Source organism: Vitis vinifera, chromosome 15 (assembly GCF_030704535.1).
Source record: "Vitis vinifera cultivar Pinot Noir 40024 chromosome 15, ASM3070453v1".
Classification (NCBI taxonomy): Eukaryota; Viridiplantae; Streptophyta; class Magnoliopsida; order Vitales; family Vitaceae; genus Vitis; species Vitis vinifera.
The window spans coordinates 322,586-344,567 of record NC_081819.1 but is presented as its reverse complement, the minus strand read 5'-3'; the positions used below and the strand labels follow the sequence as shown (position 1 = coordinate 344,567).

Genomic DNA, 21,982 nt, shown 5'->3' with positions numbered 1-21,982 from the left:
TTCAATGGTGATGATTACTCGTTGATATAGTTACAAAGTCTAATCTAACCTAAGAACAAAAAAATGCAGCTGTACAATTGGATTCTACCTAAGAAAAGGAAAGTCATCAGTCTGCTAATGTACATAATTATAGGGAAAGAAAAAGTGAAGGGAAGTATCTAGGAAATAATATTCAGTAATTAGAAGATTGATTCATGCAATTTTGGTCCTTGACTTTTTCAACACTCCCCCTAAAGCTGGTTCAAAAATGTCTTCCATGCCTAGCTTGCCAATGATAAGAGTGAAATTGCTTACCCGACATTCCCTTTGTCAAAACATTTGCTAGTTGCTTTTTTCGGTTGGAATGAATGGAGTGCAACCCAATCCTCCTCCTAGTTTTTCTGAGATGAAGTGTTTGTCAACCTCTATATGTTTTGTTCTATCATGATACACAAGATTGTGGGCTATACTAATCGTGGTTTTATTATCAAAATCAAGCTTCATAGGGCTGTCATTTATGATTCCAACTTCAATCAACATAGATTTTAACCACATTAATTCACAAGGGCCCTGTGCCATAGACCTGAACTCGGCTTCAGGACTAGAGCTGGCCAGAACAGGAGTGGAATGTTTGTTGCAGGGGAAAGTCTTTGGTCTCTCCAATCTCTTCATAAGAGGAATTTTTTTTTTTTTTTTTTTTTTGATTGGAAACGCCACAAAGATATATTAATATAAAAAAGAAGTACAAGAAGAAGGATGAGAAATCCTCCCACCAAAGACAACTAAATTACAGGAAAATACACATAAAACAAACGACCTCCCACTAAGGACCAATCCCTAAGGAGTACACACCGCTATCCAATCCAGTTGAATCACATTAAGGGGAATCCCCTTAAATGCCTTGGAACAGAAAGCCCAAAGGGAAGCAAGGAAAACAATAGAGTCCCAAAGGAACCCTGAATTCCTTGTTTTATCCTCGAAAATCCTTGCGTTTCTTTCCCACCACACAACCCGAATTAGAGCTATGCTCGCAGCTTGCCACAAAACTATCCCTCTCTTAGAATTACCGAAGCCTTTAAATTTGATAGACATCATGTCATATATGCACCTTGGGGGAACCCAATCCATCTTAGCTAACTGAAATAACCTGTGCCACAACCCAATCGTCACGGAGCAATGAAGAAAAAGATGATCTGCTGATTCCCCGTGCTTCATGCACAGGATACAAATATCAGGACTAAGGGCTTTGTAGGGTCTTCTCACTTGTAACATATCATTAGTATTCACCTTCTTGTGTGCCACTAACCAGACAAAGGATTTCACTTTGAAAGGAACTTGAGAATTCCACACGAACTTTGAAGGAAAGTTCTGAGGAGATCCAGCAGATTGAGATAGTGCTAGAAAAAAGGATTTGACTGAAAAAAGCCCTGAAGAGGATAATGGCCATAATCTGGCATCTGGGACCGAAGGAGAGAGATACAAATCATCAAGAGACCGCATGAGGCCTTCTAAGTCCTCGATCTCAGAATCTGACAAGTTACGGCGAAAATTCAAATTCCACAAGAAAGGCCGAGATGGACCGAGAACTGAAGAAATAGAAATGTTTTTATCCACGACTACTCTAAATAGTCTTGGCTATTGGGTTCCCAAAGGTTGGTCCCCCCACCACAAATCTTCCCAGAACCGAATTCTTTCCCCGTTTCCTACCACATACCGAGTAATCAAAGAAAACCTCTGAAAGACTTGAGCAATAGCCTTCCAAGGACAGCGATGTGACCATCTTACTAAAGTGTTAGCATCCCAACCATTAGAGTGTGAACCATAAATGCTTAAAATGACCTGATGCCAAAGAGCTGATCCCTCTCTAGGATACCTCCATAACCATTTCCCTAGAAGAGCGAGATTCCTCCAAGAAATATTCCCCAAACCCAAACCCCCTATTGTCTTTGGTTTGCACACAACATCCCACCTCACTAAATGATCCCTTTTGCCTTCCCCAACCCCTGACCATAAAAAATCCCTTTGCATCCTCTCTATTTTTGCAGCCACTAAAGCGGGAATTTTAAATAAGGATAGGAAGTAACTTGGCAAATGGGTAAGACAAGATTGGATAAGAGTTATCCTCCCCCCAAAGGATAAGTAGGGCTTTTGCCACCCATCTAATCTACTTGAGATTCTCTCAACCACTGGATCCCAAAATCCGCACGCCTTAGGATTCCCGCCCAAAGGGAGACTCAGATAGAGAATAGGCCATCCAGACGCCTTACAATCAAGCATCTCAGCCAATCTTGAAAGATGAGCCTGATCAAGATTGATGCCATAAATACTACTCTTGTTAAGATTGACCTTGAGCCCAGAAATGTGCCCAAACACTAACAAAAGACTCTTCAGAGTCTGCAGCTCTTCCTCCCTTGAGTTAGAAAAGAATATGGTGTCATCAGCAAATTGCAAATGGGACACCCTAGTTTTATTTCTACCCACCCTGAAACCCTCCATCATATTTCTTTCCTCAGCTCTCATAAGCATCCTGCTCAGTACATCTGCGACTAAAGTAAACAAAAAAGGGGATAAAGGGTCGCCTTGTCTTAGTCCCCTTGATGCCTTAACCCACCCTTTAGCACTACCATTCACTAAGATTGCATAAGATACTGAAGATAAACATCCACTCATCCATTTCCTCCATCTAGGACTGAAGCCCTTCTTTTCTAACACATGATCCAAAAAATCCCACTTCACGTGATCGTATGCCTTTTCAAAGTCTATTTTGAATACGACGCCTTCCTCCCCTGACCTTCTTCTCTCGTCCACTATCTCATTCGCTATAAGAACCGCGTGCAATATTTGTCTCCCTTGAACAAAAGCGCCTTGGGTATAGTGGATGGTCTCATGTAGAACCCCTCTTAGACGCCCAAAGAGCACTTTGGCTATTATCTTGTAGAGACTAGTGATCAAACTAATGGGTCTAAAGTCTGATATTCTCTTTGACAAACACTTTTTGGGTATTAGAACAATGAAAGAGGCATTAGTGCTTTGATTGATAATTCCGCTCCTATGAAATTCAGCAAACACTCTCACCAAATCCTCCTTAATCACATCCCAACACTCTTGGAATACGGCAATAGTAAAGCCATCTGGCCCCAGAGCCTTGTCCCTATCCAACTGAAAAATGGCCTTAGAAATCTCTTCTTCGGTGAAAGGGGAGTCTAACCTTAACGCGCTCTCTTCCGAAATAAGGGACCAATCTAATCCTTCAACACCCCAAGACTCTCCTGTAGGATTTGTGTAAAGCTTCTCAAAGTAATGTAAGATCTCCTCTGTGATACTCTCGGCATTCTTCAGCACTAAGCCCCTCTCATTCTCCAACTCCTTGAGATATTTCCTATTTCGCTTGCCATTAGCCACTTTATGATAAAACTTAGAGTTGCAATCCCCTTCCTTGACCCATTTCACTTTGGCTTTTTGTCTCCAATGAATTTCCTCCCTCAATATTAATTCCTCTAGCTCCCCTTTTCTTGAGGCTCTTTAGCTTAACAAAACAGGATTGAGACCCCCTTCCTGCTCAATGGCGTCAAAGTTAGCTAAATCATTGAGAATACTATTTTTCTTTTCTTTAAGCTCTCCAAAGGAAAACTTATTCCACTCCTTTAATTTAGCTTTAACATATTGAAGCCTCCTCATGAACTTATGACCTTCCCATCCGTTTCCTTGAAACCCACTCCACCAATCTCTAAAATTCTCCTTGAAATTAGTGTGTTGTAACCACATATTCTCAAACCTAAAAGGTGTTGGCCCCCACCTAAACGGGTTGGTATCCATAACAATTGGCCAGTGATCCGATGTCCTTCTGATTAAGGCTTCTTGAAGGCCTTGGGGAAAGAGCAGCCCCCACTCATTTGAGTAGAGAAAACGGTCCAATCTCTTACACACGGGAGACTCTTGCATATTTGACCAAGTGAATGAAGCATTCCGAAGAGGTGGGTCAAGTAATTCACATTCTCTAATAAAACTATCAAAGTCCCTCATGCTTGGAGTTAGGCTAGAACCCCCCAATTTTTCTGAACTTCTCCTTATGACATTAAAATCACCGCCCACACACCATAGCAGATAGGTTAATCCATAAATGTCAAAAAGTTCCACCCAAAAATCCTTCCTAAGTGAGGGACTGTTTGGACCATAAACAGCAGAAATCCAAAGAGGTCCACAACCGTCCAGAGAGAACTTGACTGAGATCGAGAAAGATCCTATTACCACCTCCTCTCTACGCAGATTTTTTGAATCCCAGATGATCAAAATCCCACCTGATGCCCCAGACACCGGAAGAGCAACCCAGTCCTTATTTCTGACCATCCAGACACTACCCACAAACCTTCTATCACAATTCTCCTTTTTTGTTTCCTGAATCATCACAACATCCGGATTCTCTGACCTAAGAAAATCTTTAACCATCCTACGCTTATTCCTTGAACCCAAACCCCTAACGTTCCAACTAATAATTTTCATGGGAAAACACAAAGACCCTAACCTTCCGAGCCAGAATCAACATGTCTCAATGCCCTGTGGGGCCTCTGCTCTTCCTCTTAGAATACACCTTAATGTCAAGAGAGCATAATACCTTCATAAGAGGAATTTTTGCCATGTCAAATCATGAGCAACTAAAAAAAAAGAAAAAAAAGGACCCTGGAAGTTTGAAAAGTGGTTGCACCAAATAATTAACATTTCTTTAGAGCTTAAATGTTCCTTCTGTTGGTCTCCTAATTTAGGCAATCATGCAACATATGCGTTAGCAAACCATGAAATCAGACATCTGGTTTCTTTTGCAAGAGATTTTTTACCTCAATCAATTATAATGAGCGTTGTCTTAACCATTTTGACATGTGTAGATAAATTTTCCATTTTGGACTAGAATACACTGATTCTCCTTAATCAGACTTTGTACTGAGAATTTTGTACTTGTTGGAAGGATTTCTCATATTTCTTTATACTTACTATTTAAATGCAATGAAATAACTGTTTTTGATCAGGAGAAAAAATTTGTGATCATACATTAGATTGTACAGAAGAAGAATGATTTTGATTAATGCATGATCTCTCTTCACTGTAAATTTAAGTTGTAATTGGAGACAGTTGAATTTGGCCTAAGAACTGGCACTGCATCATTTTGTCAAAAATTTTGAAATCGTACCATTTGACACATATATCCAAAACAAACCAGAATACTTTAAAAAACAACAAGACTATGAAAGTGATAATTCTGGGCAGAAAACATATTGCATTCTCACATGTTGCCATCATTTTTATCTATAGGAGGTCATGCAACAACACATGCTGGAACAGATAATCCGAGTACAGTTTCGGTGAGAAAAATAACAGAAAAGGCAAAGTAAACAACAATTAATCACTACAAAGAATGGATCACCAATTGGTCAAACTAAGATGAAAAGAATGAAACAGTATTACAAATATAGCTACTCATGCTTACACATACCAAGAAAACAAGAGACATACAAGAATGTAATGCAATGGAACAGGGATATTGGTCAAACAATGCATAGAAATTTTTACCCTTTTATGATGAAAATCGAACGATTTGAACATGTTGTAGAACTCCATGAAATTCAGAAAAATATCTGGATCACAAGTAACTTCAAGTGGTTCAAGCATGACCTGAATTACAAGTTGGAATGCAGCGATTCTATGTCAAAATTCCTGGCATAGGGCACAAAGTATTACAATAAAGGACGCTGGAAGTACCTTTATTGACAATTCAGCTTCTTGGCTGCTTGGCGATACATTGACTTGGGCGCTTACAGAAGGTTGCTCATGGGCCACCACATTTTCCTTCAAAAGGGGCTGCATTCAAAAATGTTACTCATTGATAGTACATTCTACAGGACAGACAACAAAATCTAATGAAAAATCAAAGAATTATGAATGATACCAATGAGCCCAACTGGAGGCAGATTAATTAATATTCAAGATTATCTCCCTTACAGAGGAGATAGAAAAAAGATCAAGTGATGACAAGAGAACAACCATGTGAAGTGTAAAGAAGCAGAATTTAAAAGACAAAGCATGGCACTTGTAGGTAAGTGAATTCAGACCTACTTCCGAATGAACATAATACAATAATAATAATTTAAAACATGGAACCAAAGTAAGCCTTCTTTTTAAAAGTAATTGCACAAAAACAAAAGAGGATGAGAAATCCAAATGTACAGGTGTTGAAAAAGAGAAGAAAAACTAAAACCCTGCAGTAAGAGAAAACTGGCCTCCTGCCCCTAGTGAAACAAATTATCAGAACTCAAGTGAGAAAGAAATTCCCCAGGAAGCATCAACAAAAAAATAAATAAAAACCTCCTTTTTTAGCTGACCTGTCAGCTTTCTAATCAGCTAATCCAGGTTTCCATGAGAAAGAACAACCCAATCCTGTATTGAGTTCCATGATGTTCCTCATCCTATGATTATCTCCAAGATGCGTCATGACCAGTAGCAAACCCCATATAAACTCCGCAGGTCCCCCTCTACTAGTAGTTTGGTGACCCCTAAACTCAAGCAACTTTGAAACTCACAAGTAATGGAAGTATTTCCATTTCAATAGCTCACCTCAACCTAGAGAAAAAGCTCAAATAATCTCACCTCCATGATTTTGAGTAAGTCCTTCAATACTCATCTCACCTAGGTTACCCAAAGAAAACATTCATTTCAATTAAGCTTCAAAAAATGAAAAGGTACATACATCCACTTAGTTTATTTATTTTTATTTTTTTATCAAAAACAAAAACATTTTCATCAACACAGTAAACAAGAGAAGGATAAGAAATCCTTCCCTAAATACAAAACCTAATAAAATGAAGGAAAAGAAAAATAAACCAAAAGACATCAATGTCTCAACACTACTATTTTGAACTACATATTAAAATCCAATCAAGTTAAATAAAGTTGAGAGAAATTCCCTTCAAACCTATAGCAGTGGATGCCCTAAAGATGAATAGAAATAGACTAGGTTCCATAACATTTTGGATGTCCTCACTTGTCCTCAAAGATCCTTACATTTCATTCCTTCCATACTATCCAAATCAATATAAGACAAGCGATTAGTCATAGAACTTTCTCCTATTTGTGCTCCCCAACCCTAAAAAAAGGGTCAACATGCCTAGGGATGACAGTGATAGGTTAACACTATTGAGAATGGACATGAGTCTTTCAAGATCCTCAACCTCTGAATTAGTGAGATTTTGCCAAAATTTAAAATTCCAAGTAAGAAAAGGAGAAAGTCTAAGGATAGATGAAATAAAAGAATTTTAAACTGATGAAACTCTGTAAAGACTCAGAAATTGCAAAGGCAAAGGTTAATTCCCCCTCCACAAGTCTACCTAGTCGTGGATTTTTGTCCCATTTCCCACCAAAAACTAGCTATGACTAGAGAAATCATGGAAGAGCTAAGAACTGGCCTTCGAAGGGCAACCATACGACCACCTAACTAAAATGTTGTCATCCCAACTGTTTAGACGCATTTCATATATGCTCAAGATAGCCTTGTGCCATAGAGCAATACACTCCCTAGGGAGCCTCCACAACCACTTCCTAAAAGGGGGCTTTCTCAATGAAATGCTCTAGAACCCTAACCCTCCTTCCTCCTTAGGCCTACACACTTGGATCCAACTAATGAGATGATCTCTCTTTCCTTCCTCAAACCCTAACTAAAGAAAACCCCTTTACAATTTTTTTGATCTTTGTTACCACTGAGAATGGAATCTTGCACAACGAGGGGAAATAGCTAGGGAAGTGAGATAAACAAGATTAAATTAGTTTATACTTCCACTCAATTTATGCTTCCACCACTTTCCTAACTAGGATACAAACTTAACTCCAATCCCACAAAATGAGCCTAAAGTGGACTCTTGAGAACAACTTGGTTACCAACATCCACAAAGATGTGACATAGCATATATATATATATATATATATATATATATATATATATATGGTAATCAGTTGATGTCATATTTGCTATGTTACATCTTTACAACGTAGCAAATTTGCTATGTCATATTTGGTACGTCATAAAGATGTGACGTGATTCTAATCACAACTATTGATTCGAATCACAAGCTTGGAGAAGCGAGGATGCAGTCGAGGACAAGGGTATGTACCAGAGATTGGTTGGTAGGGTGATCTACCTCTCAAATAGGCGACCAAACAGGCTATGCAGTCAATCAAGTGAGTCAATTTATGTATAAATCGAAGGAAGTTCATCTATAGGCTATATACAAAATCCTACACTACCTGAAAGCAACTCCAAGAAAAGGAATTTTGTTTAAGAAAAGAACTGAGCTATCATTAGAGGTCTATACTGATGCAGATTATGCAAGATATTGGAGGTCTACTACAGAATATTGCACTTTTCTTGGAAGGAACTTGGTAGCTTGGGGAGTAAGAAACAAAAAATTGTTGCAAGATCTAGTGCAGAAGCCAAGTTTCGTGCAATGGCCCAAGGAATCTATGAGTTGCTTTGGCTCAAGATTATCTTGGAGGACTTGAAGATTAAATGGAAAATGCCGATGAGACTTTATTGTAACAATAAGTCAGCCATCAACATTGCACATAACCTGGTACAACATGACAGAACCAAACATGTGGAAGTAGACAAACATTTTACTAAGGAGAAGTTAGACAATAGCTTAATCTGCACACCATATGTGTCCATCAGAGATCAATTAGCCGATGTCTTAACGAAAGGATTAGCTAGTACTCCATTTCAAGAAATCATTATCAAGTTGAGAATGGATAATATTTATTCACTAGCTTGAGGGGAAGTTTGGAAGATACAATTGTATGTGTACAACTATGTGTGTATACAGCTGTGTGTGTATCTATGTGCAATTGTACACATATATAGTTGTGTGGATTTGTGTATACAATCCCTGATTTGTAGGGATCTTTAATATTTCTTTCTTTATTATTTCTTTTTAGATGTTGTATATATTTCTTTTTCAAGAAATCATTATCAAGTTGAGAATGGATAATATTTATTCACTAGCTTGAGGGGAAGTTTGGAAGATACAATTGTATGTGTATAACTACATGTGTATACAGCTGTGTGTGTATCTATGTGCAATTGTACACATATATAGTTGTGTGGATTTGTGTATACAATCCCTGATTTGTAGGGATCTTTAATATTTCTTTCTTTATTATTTCTTTTTAGATGTTGTATATATTTCAAGAGTTGTATACATTTAACATATGAATGAGAAATATATTTTTTTTCTCCACAACATTAAATGAGAGTGAGCCAACAATGAATATTAAGCTAATATGACTACAAAATAACAACCCCTAATTGGGATAGACAAGTAAGAGTGACACAAATTGCAAAGACGAGAACTAATCTTTGCGCTTAAAAAGATTCCTCCAAAACTAGAGATCCCACGACGAATTGTCATGCCAAAAGTATAAAACTTGAGATAAATCGCCAAAGTAACATTGTCATCACAAGTGATCTCAAAAAAGAAATAGAAGATAAATCACTAGTACCAGAACATATATGATGAAAAAACTTAAGATAAATCTAAGCTATCACTTTCCAAGGGCATTATTAATAAGAGTTTTTTACCACGATGTTGGCCTCCTACTATTATGTGCACACAATAACTACTCTCAATCACATGCCATAGGAAGTCCCTCTCTCTAGGTAAACACTGCATCCATTTTATAGTAAAAGATTGTTCTTTGTACCCCTTAAACCTAACTTCCCTCTCACTTAACCTTCCAAACTTGGTCCCATTCAACAAGATGGTTTGTGCAACCCTTTTCTGTTCTAGAGCACAAAAAATCTCAATCGAATTCTTTTGTTTAAAGCACCACCCCCATCAAAATTTTGCATAATGACATAGTAAGAGGGGTTAAATTCTAAGCAAGTTTGAATTAAGGTGGTTTGCCCTCCATTTTGCACTAGAGCAATTAATCAAGTCAAATATGATTAAAATTAATTTCCTATTATTTCTACAACTATTAAGTTTTAAAGTACATTAAGTTAGTTAGGACTTATGGATGATTCATTATCATATTGATCAATAAAATTAGGTTTTTTAAAAAAAAAAAAAATTCTTTTGAGAATTCCACCAAAGAAGAAATTGACTTCTTTATTTTTTTTTGCTTCATAAAATCAACTTTAGGGTCCTATTAAGAAGTAGATATTCCTATACCATATTGTATGCTAAAAGAATTGAATTGAATATATCTATATTGACCAACTAGGTTACAAGAGCTTAACATGCATAGCTACCCAAGGTTTGAAATATCGGTAAATACAAATATATCGGCACTTGGATTTTATATATATATCGGAAATATCAGAGAAATTTCAGCGATAAATCCTAAACACTGCACCTCCCCTCCTAAAGCAAAACAAAAATAAACTATAAAAATGAAGTATTGCAAAGACAATCCATATAATTACTCTAAACTGCTGACCTATTCTAAAATAGATACAATCATTAATTGATTTTAATGTAAACCAATAAGACTTGAAATGGAAACGAGAATCAGGAAATGAGCCACATTTTACACTAACTTTTTGAACATGCATGCAGGGGACACTATTAGTCTATAATGTTTAATAAAATAGGTAAGATTAAAAATACAAAAATGGCATATCAAATACTAACCCTTCCCACAAGTAGAATGAACTTCTTGCTACATGGATAGACCATCTCCACCGAGTTCACTGAGGCGATAATGGTGGCTGATTCCTCACAAAGTTTAGACTTAATAGTCACACCATTAAAAACCAAATCAGCAATTTCTCGATCTAACTCCCTAGAAATGAAAGCAAAACAAGCATCACTTGATGAAAGTGTACGTTTGTCACATCTAAGAAAAATATTAATAAGTACCAATCCTTTTAGCCAATGGAAAAAAATTTGCACTTAAAACAATTTATCTATAAATTTGTGAGCAAGAAAATAGCATTCCTAACAAGGACAAAATCAACAAAAAAGAAACAGAACCCCTCCAAGAAATTATAAAGTGAATGTGCATCCAAAAGTTTTCAAAACCCTTGGCAATAAAAATACAACATAAACATTGTACCTAAATTCAGAAAATGCATAAAGAGATAATAACAACAATTTACAGCCAACTTTGAAACAGAAAACACATAGGTATGATCCATAAGAGGAAAAAATTGCCTTGTAGTGGGCATCAGAAAATATTCACCTATACAATATCTCATAGAATAACTCTTACGTCCAAATAAGACATAACACTGAGGTACAAGCTATATCACATGTACACAAGATATATCTCTATTGGACTTATAAGTTTACTACATAAAAGTTTGAAAATATCACCCTATGTGCCTATTCCATAAAATTGATAATGAAAATAACTAAAAAAGACCTTTACTTTTGTTCTTTGATAGGATAAAAATGTTTAGTTGATGGAAAAAAAAAAGGGGGATTTATAAGGCCAAGGATGGGAGATCTTTCTCAAAAGAATATTGAAAAATGTAATAATAATAATTGTTGAAATAATGCCAAAGTTAGGACTTTAATTTAGGAATAAAAAAAGAGAGATCATTTAGGATATTTCCTTATGATTTAGTTTCCTAATTTTAGGAGAGAATTAAGCTAGATTGATTTTTTCTTATTCAGTCATTTGTGTATATATATGTGTATGGTGTGTACCGATAAAATATCAATAAAGGAGTTCAGAAATTCTTCATGGTATCAGAGCTAGTTTTCTGAAACCCTAATCCCTTCTGGCCACCTCTTATTCAGGCCATCACTCATTCCGGCCAAATCTCTCTGGCCATATCTCAATCCGATCATCTCTCTCTCTCTCTCTCTCTCTCTCTCTCCCATTCCGGTCATCAGTCCCTGTTCTCAGAGCCAAGGGAGAAAACACTTTCCGATCAGTCGAATCGTCGTCAGAAAACACTCACCGCCGGCAAAAATTTTCCGGTGAACTTTTCCGGCGAACTTTCCGGCGACGGTTTTTTTCTACACCGCAAGGAGCGCCTGGAGGAGATCTCCAATTTGTCCCAAAGCACCGGAACCAGAAACCCATCCACGCGCCGCCCACGCGCGTTTTTCCGGCCGGCGACTGCATCTCACGCGCCGGCGCGTGAGGGCGCGTGAGCCACTTTCCGGCGACGCGCTTCCTCCTCCAGGCTCGCCTGACGCCGACCAGCCACCCTTCCTACCTGTTTGTGCAATCCGAGCCCTGCACGTGCCTCTTTTGGGGTTCTTTTGCTTCCGCGGGCCCTCTGATCAGATTTTCCAGCGTCCTCCGGCTATTTTTTCTCAACTCCAGTCCCTGCACGTTCCTTGGGAAGTGTTCTTCTACCTTTCTGGTCCATGACAAAATACGAAATGGCATCATCACAAGTATCCAGCGTCACGTCACCAGAATCAGGGGGTAGATCTGAAATTCCAAACCTTGGTGGCAATGATTCCTCTCCTATTCTCATCACAGGACACAAATTAAATGGCCATAACTATTTACAGTGGTCACAATCTGTGTTGCTGTTCATTTGCGGTAAAGGAAAGGATGAGTACCTCACTGGACAAGCAGTCATGCCAGAAACTACAGAACCGGGTTTCAGGAAGTGGAAGATTGAAAACAGCATGATCATGTCATGGCTTATCAATTCCATGAACAATGACATAGGCGAAAATTTCTTGTTGTTTGGGACTGCAAAGGACATATGGGATGCAGCCAAAGAAACTTACTCAAGTTCTGAAAATACTTCAGAACTGTTTCAGGTTGAATCAGCTCTACATGACTTCCGCCAAGGAGAGCAGTCAGTTACTCAGTATTACAACACACTCACAAGGTATTGGCAGCAACTTGACTTATTTGAGACTCACTCATGGAAATGTTCGGATGATGCAGCAACATACAGGCAAATTGTGGAACAAAAGAGACTGTTCAAGTTCTTCCTAGGACTAAACAGGGAATTGGATGATGTTAGAGGCCGAATCATGGGCATTAAACCCCTGCCAAGTCTCAGGGAGGCTTTTTCAGAGGTTAGGCGTGAAGAAAGTAGAAAGAAAGTGATGATGGGATCAAAAGAGCAACCTGCCCCAACATTGGATGCCTCTGCCCTTGCTGCTCGGTCATTTAATAGTAGTGGTGGAGATCGTCAGAAACGGGATAGGCCTTGGTGTGATTATTGTAAGAAACCAGGCCATTATAAGGAGACTTGCTGGAAGCTTCATGGCAAACCGGCTTATTGGAAACCAAAGCCACGGTTTGACAGAGATGGCAGAGCACACGTGGCTGCCAACTCTGAGAGCACATCTGTTCCCGAGCCGAGTCCATTCAACAAAGAGCAGATGGAGATGCTACAGAAATTATTAAGCCAAGTTGGCAGTGGCAGTACTACCGGTGTAGCCTTCACTGCTAATCGAGGAGGAATGAGGCCGTGGATAGTAGACACAGGTGCTTCTGATCACATGACAGGAGATGCTGCCATTCTTCAAAATTACAAGCCAAGTAATGGTCATTCATCCGTCCATATTGCTGATGGTTCAAAGTCAAAAATTGTCGGGACAGGTTCTATAAAACTTACTAAAGACTTATATCTTGACTCTGTCCTCCATGTTCCAAACTTGGATTGTAATCTTTTGTCCATTAGCAAATTGGCTCGTGATCTCCAATGTGTTACTAAATTCTATCCAAACTTGTGTGTTTTTCAGGACTTGAAATCGGGGAAGATGATTGGCAGTGCTGAACTGTGTTCCGGGCTCTACCTCCTTTCATGTGGCCAATTCTCAAACCAAGTCTCTCAAGCAAGTTGCGTACAGTCTCAGAGTATGTCAGAGTCTTTCAATTCTGTGTCAAATTCTAAGGTCAATAAAGATAGTGAGATTATAATGTTACACTATCGCCTTGGTCATCCTAGCTTTGTTTACCTTGCAAAATTGTTTCCCAAATTATTTATCAATAAAAATCCAGCATCTTATCACTGTGAAATTTGTCAGTTTGCAAAGCATACTCGAACAGTATATCCTCAAATCCCATACAAACCTTCGACTGTTTTCTCTCTAGTACATAGTGATGTGTGGGGTCCCTCCCAGATAAAAAATATTTCTGGCACTCGATGGTTTGTGACATTCGTTGATGATCATACTCGGGTAACATGGGTTTTCCTTATGAAAGAAAAGTCAGAGGTCGGGCACATTTTTCAAACCTTCAATCTTATGGTTCAAAATCAATTCAATTCCAAAATACAAGTCCTCAAGTCAGATAATGCAAAGGAATACTTTACTAGTAGTCTCAGTACTTATCTTCAAAATCATGGCATTATCCACTTAAGTTCTTGCGTTGACACCCCACAACAAAATGGGGTGGCTGAACGCAAGAATAGACATCTCTTGGAGGTTGCCCGGTGCCTTATGTTTTCCTCTAATGTTCCAAACTATTTCTGGGGGGAAGCTATTCTCACAGCTACCTATTTGATTAACCGTATGCCATCCAGAGTGCTTACCTTTCAATCCCCACGTCAACTTTTCTTAAAACAGTTTCCTCACACCCATGCCGCCTCTTCTAATTTACCACTCAAAGTATTTGGTTGCACAGCATTCGTTCATGTGTATCCTCAAAATCGTAGCAAATTTGCTCCTCGAGCAAATAAGTGCATTTTTCTAGGGTATTCTCCAACCAAAAAAGGGTACAAATGCTATTCTCCAACCAACAAAAGATTTTACACCACCATGGACGTCTCTTTCTTTGAACATGTCTTCTTCTATCCCAAATCTCATGTTCAGGGGGAGAGCATGAATGAACATCAAGTTTGGGAGTCTTTTCTTGAGGGTGTACCTTCTTTTCACTCAGAGTCACCAAATCCTTCCCAATTCGCGCCCACTGAGTTGTCCACACCCATGCCGCCATCAGTTCAGCCAGCCCAGCACACAAATGTTCCTTCTCCCGTGACCATCCAGTCTCCCATGCCTATTCAACCTATAGCCCCACAACTTGCTAATGAGAACTTACAAGTTTACATCAGGAGGAGGAAAAGACAGGAATTAGAGCACGGATCACAGTCAACATGTGGCCAATATATTGACTCCAATTCAAGTCTTCCTGAAGAGAACATAGGTGAGGATAGGGATGGAGAGGTGTTAATTCCCAGCATTGATGATTCTACTTTGCCAATTGCATTGAGGAAGGGTGTTAGGAGATGTACAGATCATCCAATTGGGAATTATGTTACGTATGAAGGGTTATCACCATCTTACAGAGCATTTGCTACTTCTCTTGATGATACTCAGGTTCCCAACACAATACAAGAGGCATTAAAAATTTCAGAATGGAAGAAGGCAGTACAAGATGAGATTGATGCACTTGAGAAGAATGGGACGTGGACTATCACAGATTTGCCGGTTGGGAAGAGGCCTGTGGGGTGCAAGTGGATTTTCACCATAAAATACAAAGCAGATGGATCAGTCGAAAGATTCAAGGCTCGTTTGGTAGCTAGAGGGTTTACACAATCCTATGGGATAGACTATCAGGAAACTTTTGCTCCTGTTGCAAAACTGAACACTATCAGGATCCTTCTCTCATTGGCTGTCAATCAAGATTGGTGCTTGCAACAACTGGACATAAAAAATGCGTTTCTAAATGGGGACCTAGAAGAGGAAGTCTACATGGAAATACCACCTGGTTTCGAAGAAAGTATGGCAAAGAATCAGGTTTGCAAACTCCAAAAATCCTTGTACGGCCTTAAACAATCTCCTCGAGCCTGGTTTGATAGATTCACAAAAGCAGTTCTGAAGCTGGGCTACAAACAAGGTCAGGCTGATCATACTCTATTTGTCAAGAAGTCTCATGTCGGGAAATTGGCCATATTGATAGTCTATGTCGATGATATTATTCTATCTGGGAATGATATGGGGGAGTTACAGAATTTGAAGAAGTATTTGTCAGAAGAGTTTGAAGTTAAAGACCTTGGAAATTTGAAATATTTCCTTGGTATGGAAGTGGCTAGATCAAGGAAGGGAATCGTAGTCTCTCAAAGAAAATACATACTCGATCTTCTTAAGGAGACCGGTATGCTTGGATGCAAACCAATTGATACTCCTATGGATAGTCAGAAGAAACTTGGTATCGAGAAAGAAAGTACACCGGTAGACAGGGGGAGATATCAGCGGCTTGTCGGGCGCTTGATTTATCTCTCACACACTCGGCCAGATATTGGCTTTGCAGTGAGTGCTGTAAGTCAATTCATGCACAGCCCCACTGAGGAACACATGGAAGCAGTCTACAGGATTCTTAGATATTTAAAAATGACACCAGGGAAAGGCCTATTCTTCAGAAAGACAGAGAACCGTGACACTGAAGTATACTCAGATGCGGATTGGGCAGGAAACATCATTGACAGGCGGTCCACTTCTGGATATTGTTCTTTTGTCTGGGGAAATCTTGTTACCTGGAGGAGTAAGAAGCAATCAGTTGTAGCCAGAAGTAGTGCAGAAGCTGAGTACAGAGCTCTTGCACAGGGAATCTGTGAAGGGATTTGGATAAAAAGGGTTCTTAGTAAATTGGGACAAACGAGTTCATCTCCAATTCTGATGATGTGTGATAATCAGGCAGCTATAAGCATAGCAAAGAACCCCGTGCATCATGACAGGACCAAGCATGTTGAGATTGACAGACACTTTATCACAGAGAAGGTGACTAGTGAGACGGTCAAATTGAACTATGTTCCTACCAAGCACCAAACCGCAGACATCCTCACCAAAGCTTTACCTAGGCCTAACTTCGAAGACTTAACTTGCAAGCTGGGATTATATGATATATATTCTCCAGCTTGAGGGGGAGTGTTGAAATAATGCCAAAGTTAGGACTTTAATTTAGGAATAAAAAAGGAGAGATCATTTAGGATATTTCCTTATGATTTAGTTTCCTAATTTTAGGAGAGAATTAAGCTAGATTGATTTTTTCTTATTCAGTCATTTGTGTATATATATGTGTATGGTGTGTACCGATAAAATATCAATAAAGGAGTTCAGAAATTCTTCAATAATAATAATAATAATAATAATAATAATAATAACTAAAAAAGACCTTTACTTTTTGTTCTTTGATAGGATAAAAAAGTGTAGTTGATGGAAAAAAAAAAGGGGGAATTTAGAAGGCCAAGGATGGGAGATCTTTCTCAAAAGAATATTGAAAAATGTAGTTCAACAGAGGATGCCAGTTGTATCCCAAATACTAGGCTTGATCTAAAACAGAAATAAATAGCTATTGAATGTGCCCAAGGATACCAGGACATGTGCTCATAACATAGATTCATTGTGGATGTTGAGCGTAGTTTTGGATAATCCCGGTCAGCTAAGTATTGGAGAGCTATTTAGAGACAAAAAACAGGAGGTTCTCAGATATTTCTAGGGCAGCAGTTGCTGGTTTTGCTTCAAAGGCCGAGATCTTTGCCTTATTAGAGAGTCTAAGAGAAGCAAGTGACAGGTGGTTTTCACTTGGGTGAGAACAAAATATTACAAAGTCCCTTAAATCCCTATTTGATATATATTCCTTTTGGTAAAGGAATATCATTTAAAAATTTCATAATTGCCAATTCCTTTAAAATTTAGTTTTTTCATAGAATAAGGAAATGTGACAGGAATATCACTATTAATACTATCAGATATGACAGAAAAATGTTGTAAGATAGAGATGAGAATGTAAAGCATGCAAACCCTATACCAAATGGGTAGAGATGTGATGAAGAGTATGAGACACCCTATGAAGCGAGGACCCGTAGTTCAGAATGTAATCACAGAAAGTGAGAAATGCAGAATGTTCCAAGTTTCCATATTTGTATATGTTTTTTCTATTCCCTGTAATATGTTATCTATAGTATAATGAATCATTTCTCTTTCACCTATGGATGTAGCCATAGTTGCCCAAACCACATTAAAACCTCATGTATCTTTATACCTAGATTTATTTTTATCTCTATATTATTGCATCAATACATCGCATTAAAGTTTCTGCTTGCAGACAAGTGGTATTAGAGCTTCCACTAGCAAAACACGAAGGAAACCTCATGTATCTTTATACCTAGATTTATTTTCAATAACTATCCACCCGCAATTAACAACTATCCTTTGTTAGGACATTGAGTCTTGTTTTTGTGTTGGTAGTTTTGTTCTTGTTTATGTTTGAGCATAGAAGTCTTTGTAGATAGTGACTTGCTCTCCATTGAAGATCAAGAGGAGTTGTTCATTCAACCACGAAGTCACAAGTATGTCTAAAGAGGTTTGACTTATGGCAAATTAGGCTATGTTGAGGTATTAAGAGGATCGATTTTGTTTTGAACTTAAAGGATTTTAAAAATGATTTTTAAATAGTGCAAGACCGCTTAAGTAGCTTGGAGCGCTTAGGACCACTCAAGCGGCCTAAGTTAGCTCGAGCGGTCAAGCTAATTCTTTCAAAACCGAGACTCTTTGGGCTTTTGCCTATAAATACCTCCCTCTTAACCCCTTGAGGGTTAGAGATTTGGGTTAGAGATCGTTAAGTGATTGAAAAGAGGTCACACATTCTCGAGAGAGGGTTTCCCATAGAAAAAGACTAAAATGTCACACCATTCCCGATCTCTCATTCAAGGATTTAACCTTTGAATATTGGTTTAAAGACCTTCATCCCTTCAGCGAGGCTGAAATGATCCACTAAAGCCATTGGAGGTTGTTGTATTGCAGACATGAATCAAGTTGTAGGTATTGAAGAGTAAGCCTTTAAGGTAAAGCAGTCAGATAAATTTATTTAATTTGATTTCGTATAGTGGATTTAGATTAGTAGGTCTTAGATCAATAGGTCTTAAACTTCATGGTTTTTTATCTCCACCGTTAGCGTGGGGGTTTTCCACATAAAAAATCTTATGCCTCTTTGCTGAAAGCAATGCCCTGAGACCTTTTTGTGATAGAAATCCATTTCCCCCCTGGAAGCCTTCAAACCTAACCTCAAACATCTTTTCAACTTCAAAAAACTTCACCAACATGGGCATAGCCTCCACTGACTGTCACTCTACTATGAACATACAAAATCTTTCGCTATGACGCCCATACACAATGACAACCACAAAATATAAAATATAATTAGGTCTTCCTTTTTTCAACATTAGTTTTTGTATCTTCTTAGTCTTTCTAGTATTCTTGGATTTATACATCAACCAATATCTTATACTTTTCATATTCCTATAAATAAACAAAGTAGGGTCCATTAAGGGTGAGTGGAGGAAGTTTGAAAACAATAGCCTTACTAAAATGAATAGAAAGGTTCCTTCATCCACACTGAATTTCAACCGAAAAAAAGAAACAAACCTTGTCCAACAAAATTCTCATTTTTCCTAGAAGACTAAATTCACAATATACAAAATCTAGAATGATCCATAAAATAAAGACATGATACTGCATAATAGTAATAAGATATTACTTGACCCTAATCATTAAGGGGAAATTAGTCCATATGCAAGGGATGACAAATCACAGGTTTGTAATGTTCAAGAATAAAACGGTTTAACAGAACATAAAAAATTCACACCGTACGTTCTTCTTAGTGTTGCAGAAATTTGATGAATGCTGAACTTGACTGTGGATAGATAGATTTCATCAGCAGCAGCAGCATCCACATTGGATAAAAGTACAGGATGGAACTTTGTTGCCTCATAAATATCCTGTATAATTAGACATCAATCAATTTCCGAAAACAATACTTTCCAGTAAAAACTAATAAGAGAATAAATACCTTGATAACTTCATCAGAAACAACACCAGAAAATTCACCAGAATCATCTGTTCCACCAGCCCCAAGCATGCCAAGGGACAGCCAGTTCAGCCATCCACGAGACCTGCTTGATGAACGCTCATCGTTTGGCAACTTTTCTACAGTAGCATTTGCACTGGAAGTTCCCATAGTTGAAGTTGAAGAAGTCAACAGGAAATCCTGCATAAACATTTGACACAGATATTGAACCAATAAAATGCCACTACATCTACAGAGTATGCAATGAAGTCAGAATATGAAATACTGGCTGCGAGAAAAATAATAAGGTCCAACAAACCAAGACAATGTGAAACCAATACAAAAAAGAAAAGGCCACAATGGTTGACAATGAATAAGGTACTACATAATACATCATTGCATGATCTCCTAGACTACACATTAATACCATTCGTACCTGCAGCTCACTTTCAGCAGTAGACCTATAATTTAAGATCTCATCTATTCCAGATTCTTTCTCTATTTTCTCCAATTCCCGAAGAATATGTTCATCAATTGGCTGATAATCACAAATTTACAAAACACGATAAACATTACTCAAAGGTCAGCAATTTTAACGAATATACTAATATTAAATTATCCAAAAAAAAAATGAGAATACATATACAGAGACTCCACAAATTGAACAACTAACAGTGCAATCTGAAAACCATCTGTTTAAGAGAGAGAGAGAGAACAGTTCAACATGCGACATTGACATGGTTTTGTAATGCGACGACTAAGAAGACACGGATATAGTCAAGGACATGTTGATCACACTATGTTCTACAAACATTCGGTTGATGGAAAAATTGTTATACTAATCATGTATGTAGATGATATTATATTTACAGGGGATGACATAGACGAAATGGAGAAGTTGAAGAGTGTTCTGGCAAATGAGTTTGAAGTTAAAGACCTCGACTTCTTGAGGTATTTCTTAGGAATGGAAGTGGCGAGAACCACACAGGGAATTGTTGTGTGTCAATGAAAATACACACTAGATCTTCTTAAAGAAACTGGGATGCTAGGCTGCAAACCAATTGATACACCTATGGAAGTTAACAAGAGGGAAGGAAATTTAGATGAGAAAATGTCAGTTGACATGGGGAGGTACCAATGCCTGGTTGGTAAGCTGATTTATTTGTCTCATACTTGCCCAGACATTGCCTTTGCAGTCAGTCATGTTAGTCAACATATGCATTTGCCCACTAAAGATCATATGGAAGAGGTGTACAGGATCCTGAGATATCTCAAACTACTCCTAGTAAGGGGCTGTTTTTTAGAAAAAATGAAGAAAGAGAAGTCAAAATTTACACAGATGCTGATTGGACAGGGTCAGAAAGTGATCGACGTTCAACTACTGGGTATTGTTCCTATGTTTGGGGAAATTTAGTAACGTGGAGAAGTAAAAAAGCAAAGTATGGTGGCTCAAAGTAGTGTTGAAGCCGAGTCTCATGCAATTGCTCACGGAATCTATGAAGGTTTGTGGATTAAACAAATGTTGGAAGAGCTGAAAATAGGAGTACACCAGCCAATGCAGTTTTTTAGTGACAACAAGGCAGCTTTAGAAATTTCACAAAATCCAATTCACCACGATAGAACCGAACATGTTGAAGCTGATCGACATTTTATTAAGGAGAAGATCGAGAGTAGATTCTTAGACATTACTTATGTGCCTACAAAAAAGCAAGTTGCAGATGTTTTAACAAAAGGCCTATCTAGAAGCAGCTTCGAGTTTATGGTTGGCAAATTGGGCATGCTGAATATTTTCTGCCCAGCTTGAGGGGGAGTGTAGATAATTATGAGTTTTTTTTATCTTATCTATTAGTTAGATAATTATGAGTTTTTATCTTATCTATTAGTTAGTACTTTATCCGTTAGGCATTCAAAATAAATAAGGTCAGCTTGCAGTTAGGATTAGGACTCTTTTATTTTGTTGTTTTGGATTATTCTTTAGAGTTATCTATATCCCTAGTTTTTAGGAGAAGTCCTTGCTGATCAGTTAGAGCAAGAGCCTATTTATTTCCCTTGTTTTTTCACAAAGTTAAAAGAATAATAAAAAAAAAGTCTATGCATTAAAGACTTTACCTTTCAATATTCAAAGTTCCAATTAAGGTAGCTTATAGGATTGAGCAATCACATAGAGATTTTCTTTGGTCGAAGGTGGGGGAAGGTAAGAAAGATCACCATGTTGGATAGCACCTGGTGTGTAAACCTAAGAAAGATGGGGGTT

The 21,982-nt window shown here is 38.1% G+C and overlaps 1 protein-coding gene across 1 annotated transcript in view; it reads right to left on the bottom strand.

Moving 5' to 3' along the window:
- Positions 1-21,982, bottom strand: part of LOC100245550 (uncharacterized) — a 151,363-nt gene that overhangs the window by 48,919 nt on the left and 80,462 nt on the right. The window contains exons 13-18 of the mRNA XM_010662888.3: positions 20,165-20,266; positions 19,732-19,929; positions 19,533-19,660; positions 10,650-10,800; positions 5,731-5,829; positions 5,542-5,643 (exon numbers count right to left, since the gene is read on the bottom strand). Of these exons, the coding sequence (XP_010661190.1) occupies positions 5,542-5,643; positions 5,731-5,829; positions 10,650-10,800; positions 19,533-19,660; positions 19,732-19,929; positions 20,165-20,266 (780 nt within the window). The remainder of the gene's footprint in view (positions 1-5,541; positions 5,644-5,730; positions 5,830-10,649; positions 10,801-19,532; positions 19,661-19,731; positions 19,930-20,164; positions 20,267-21,982) is intronic.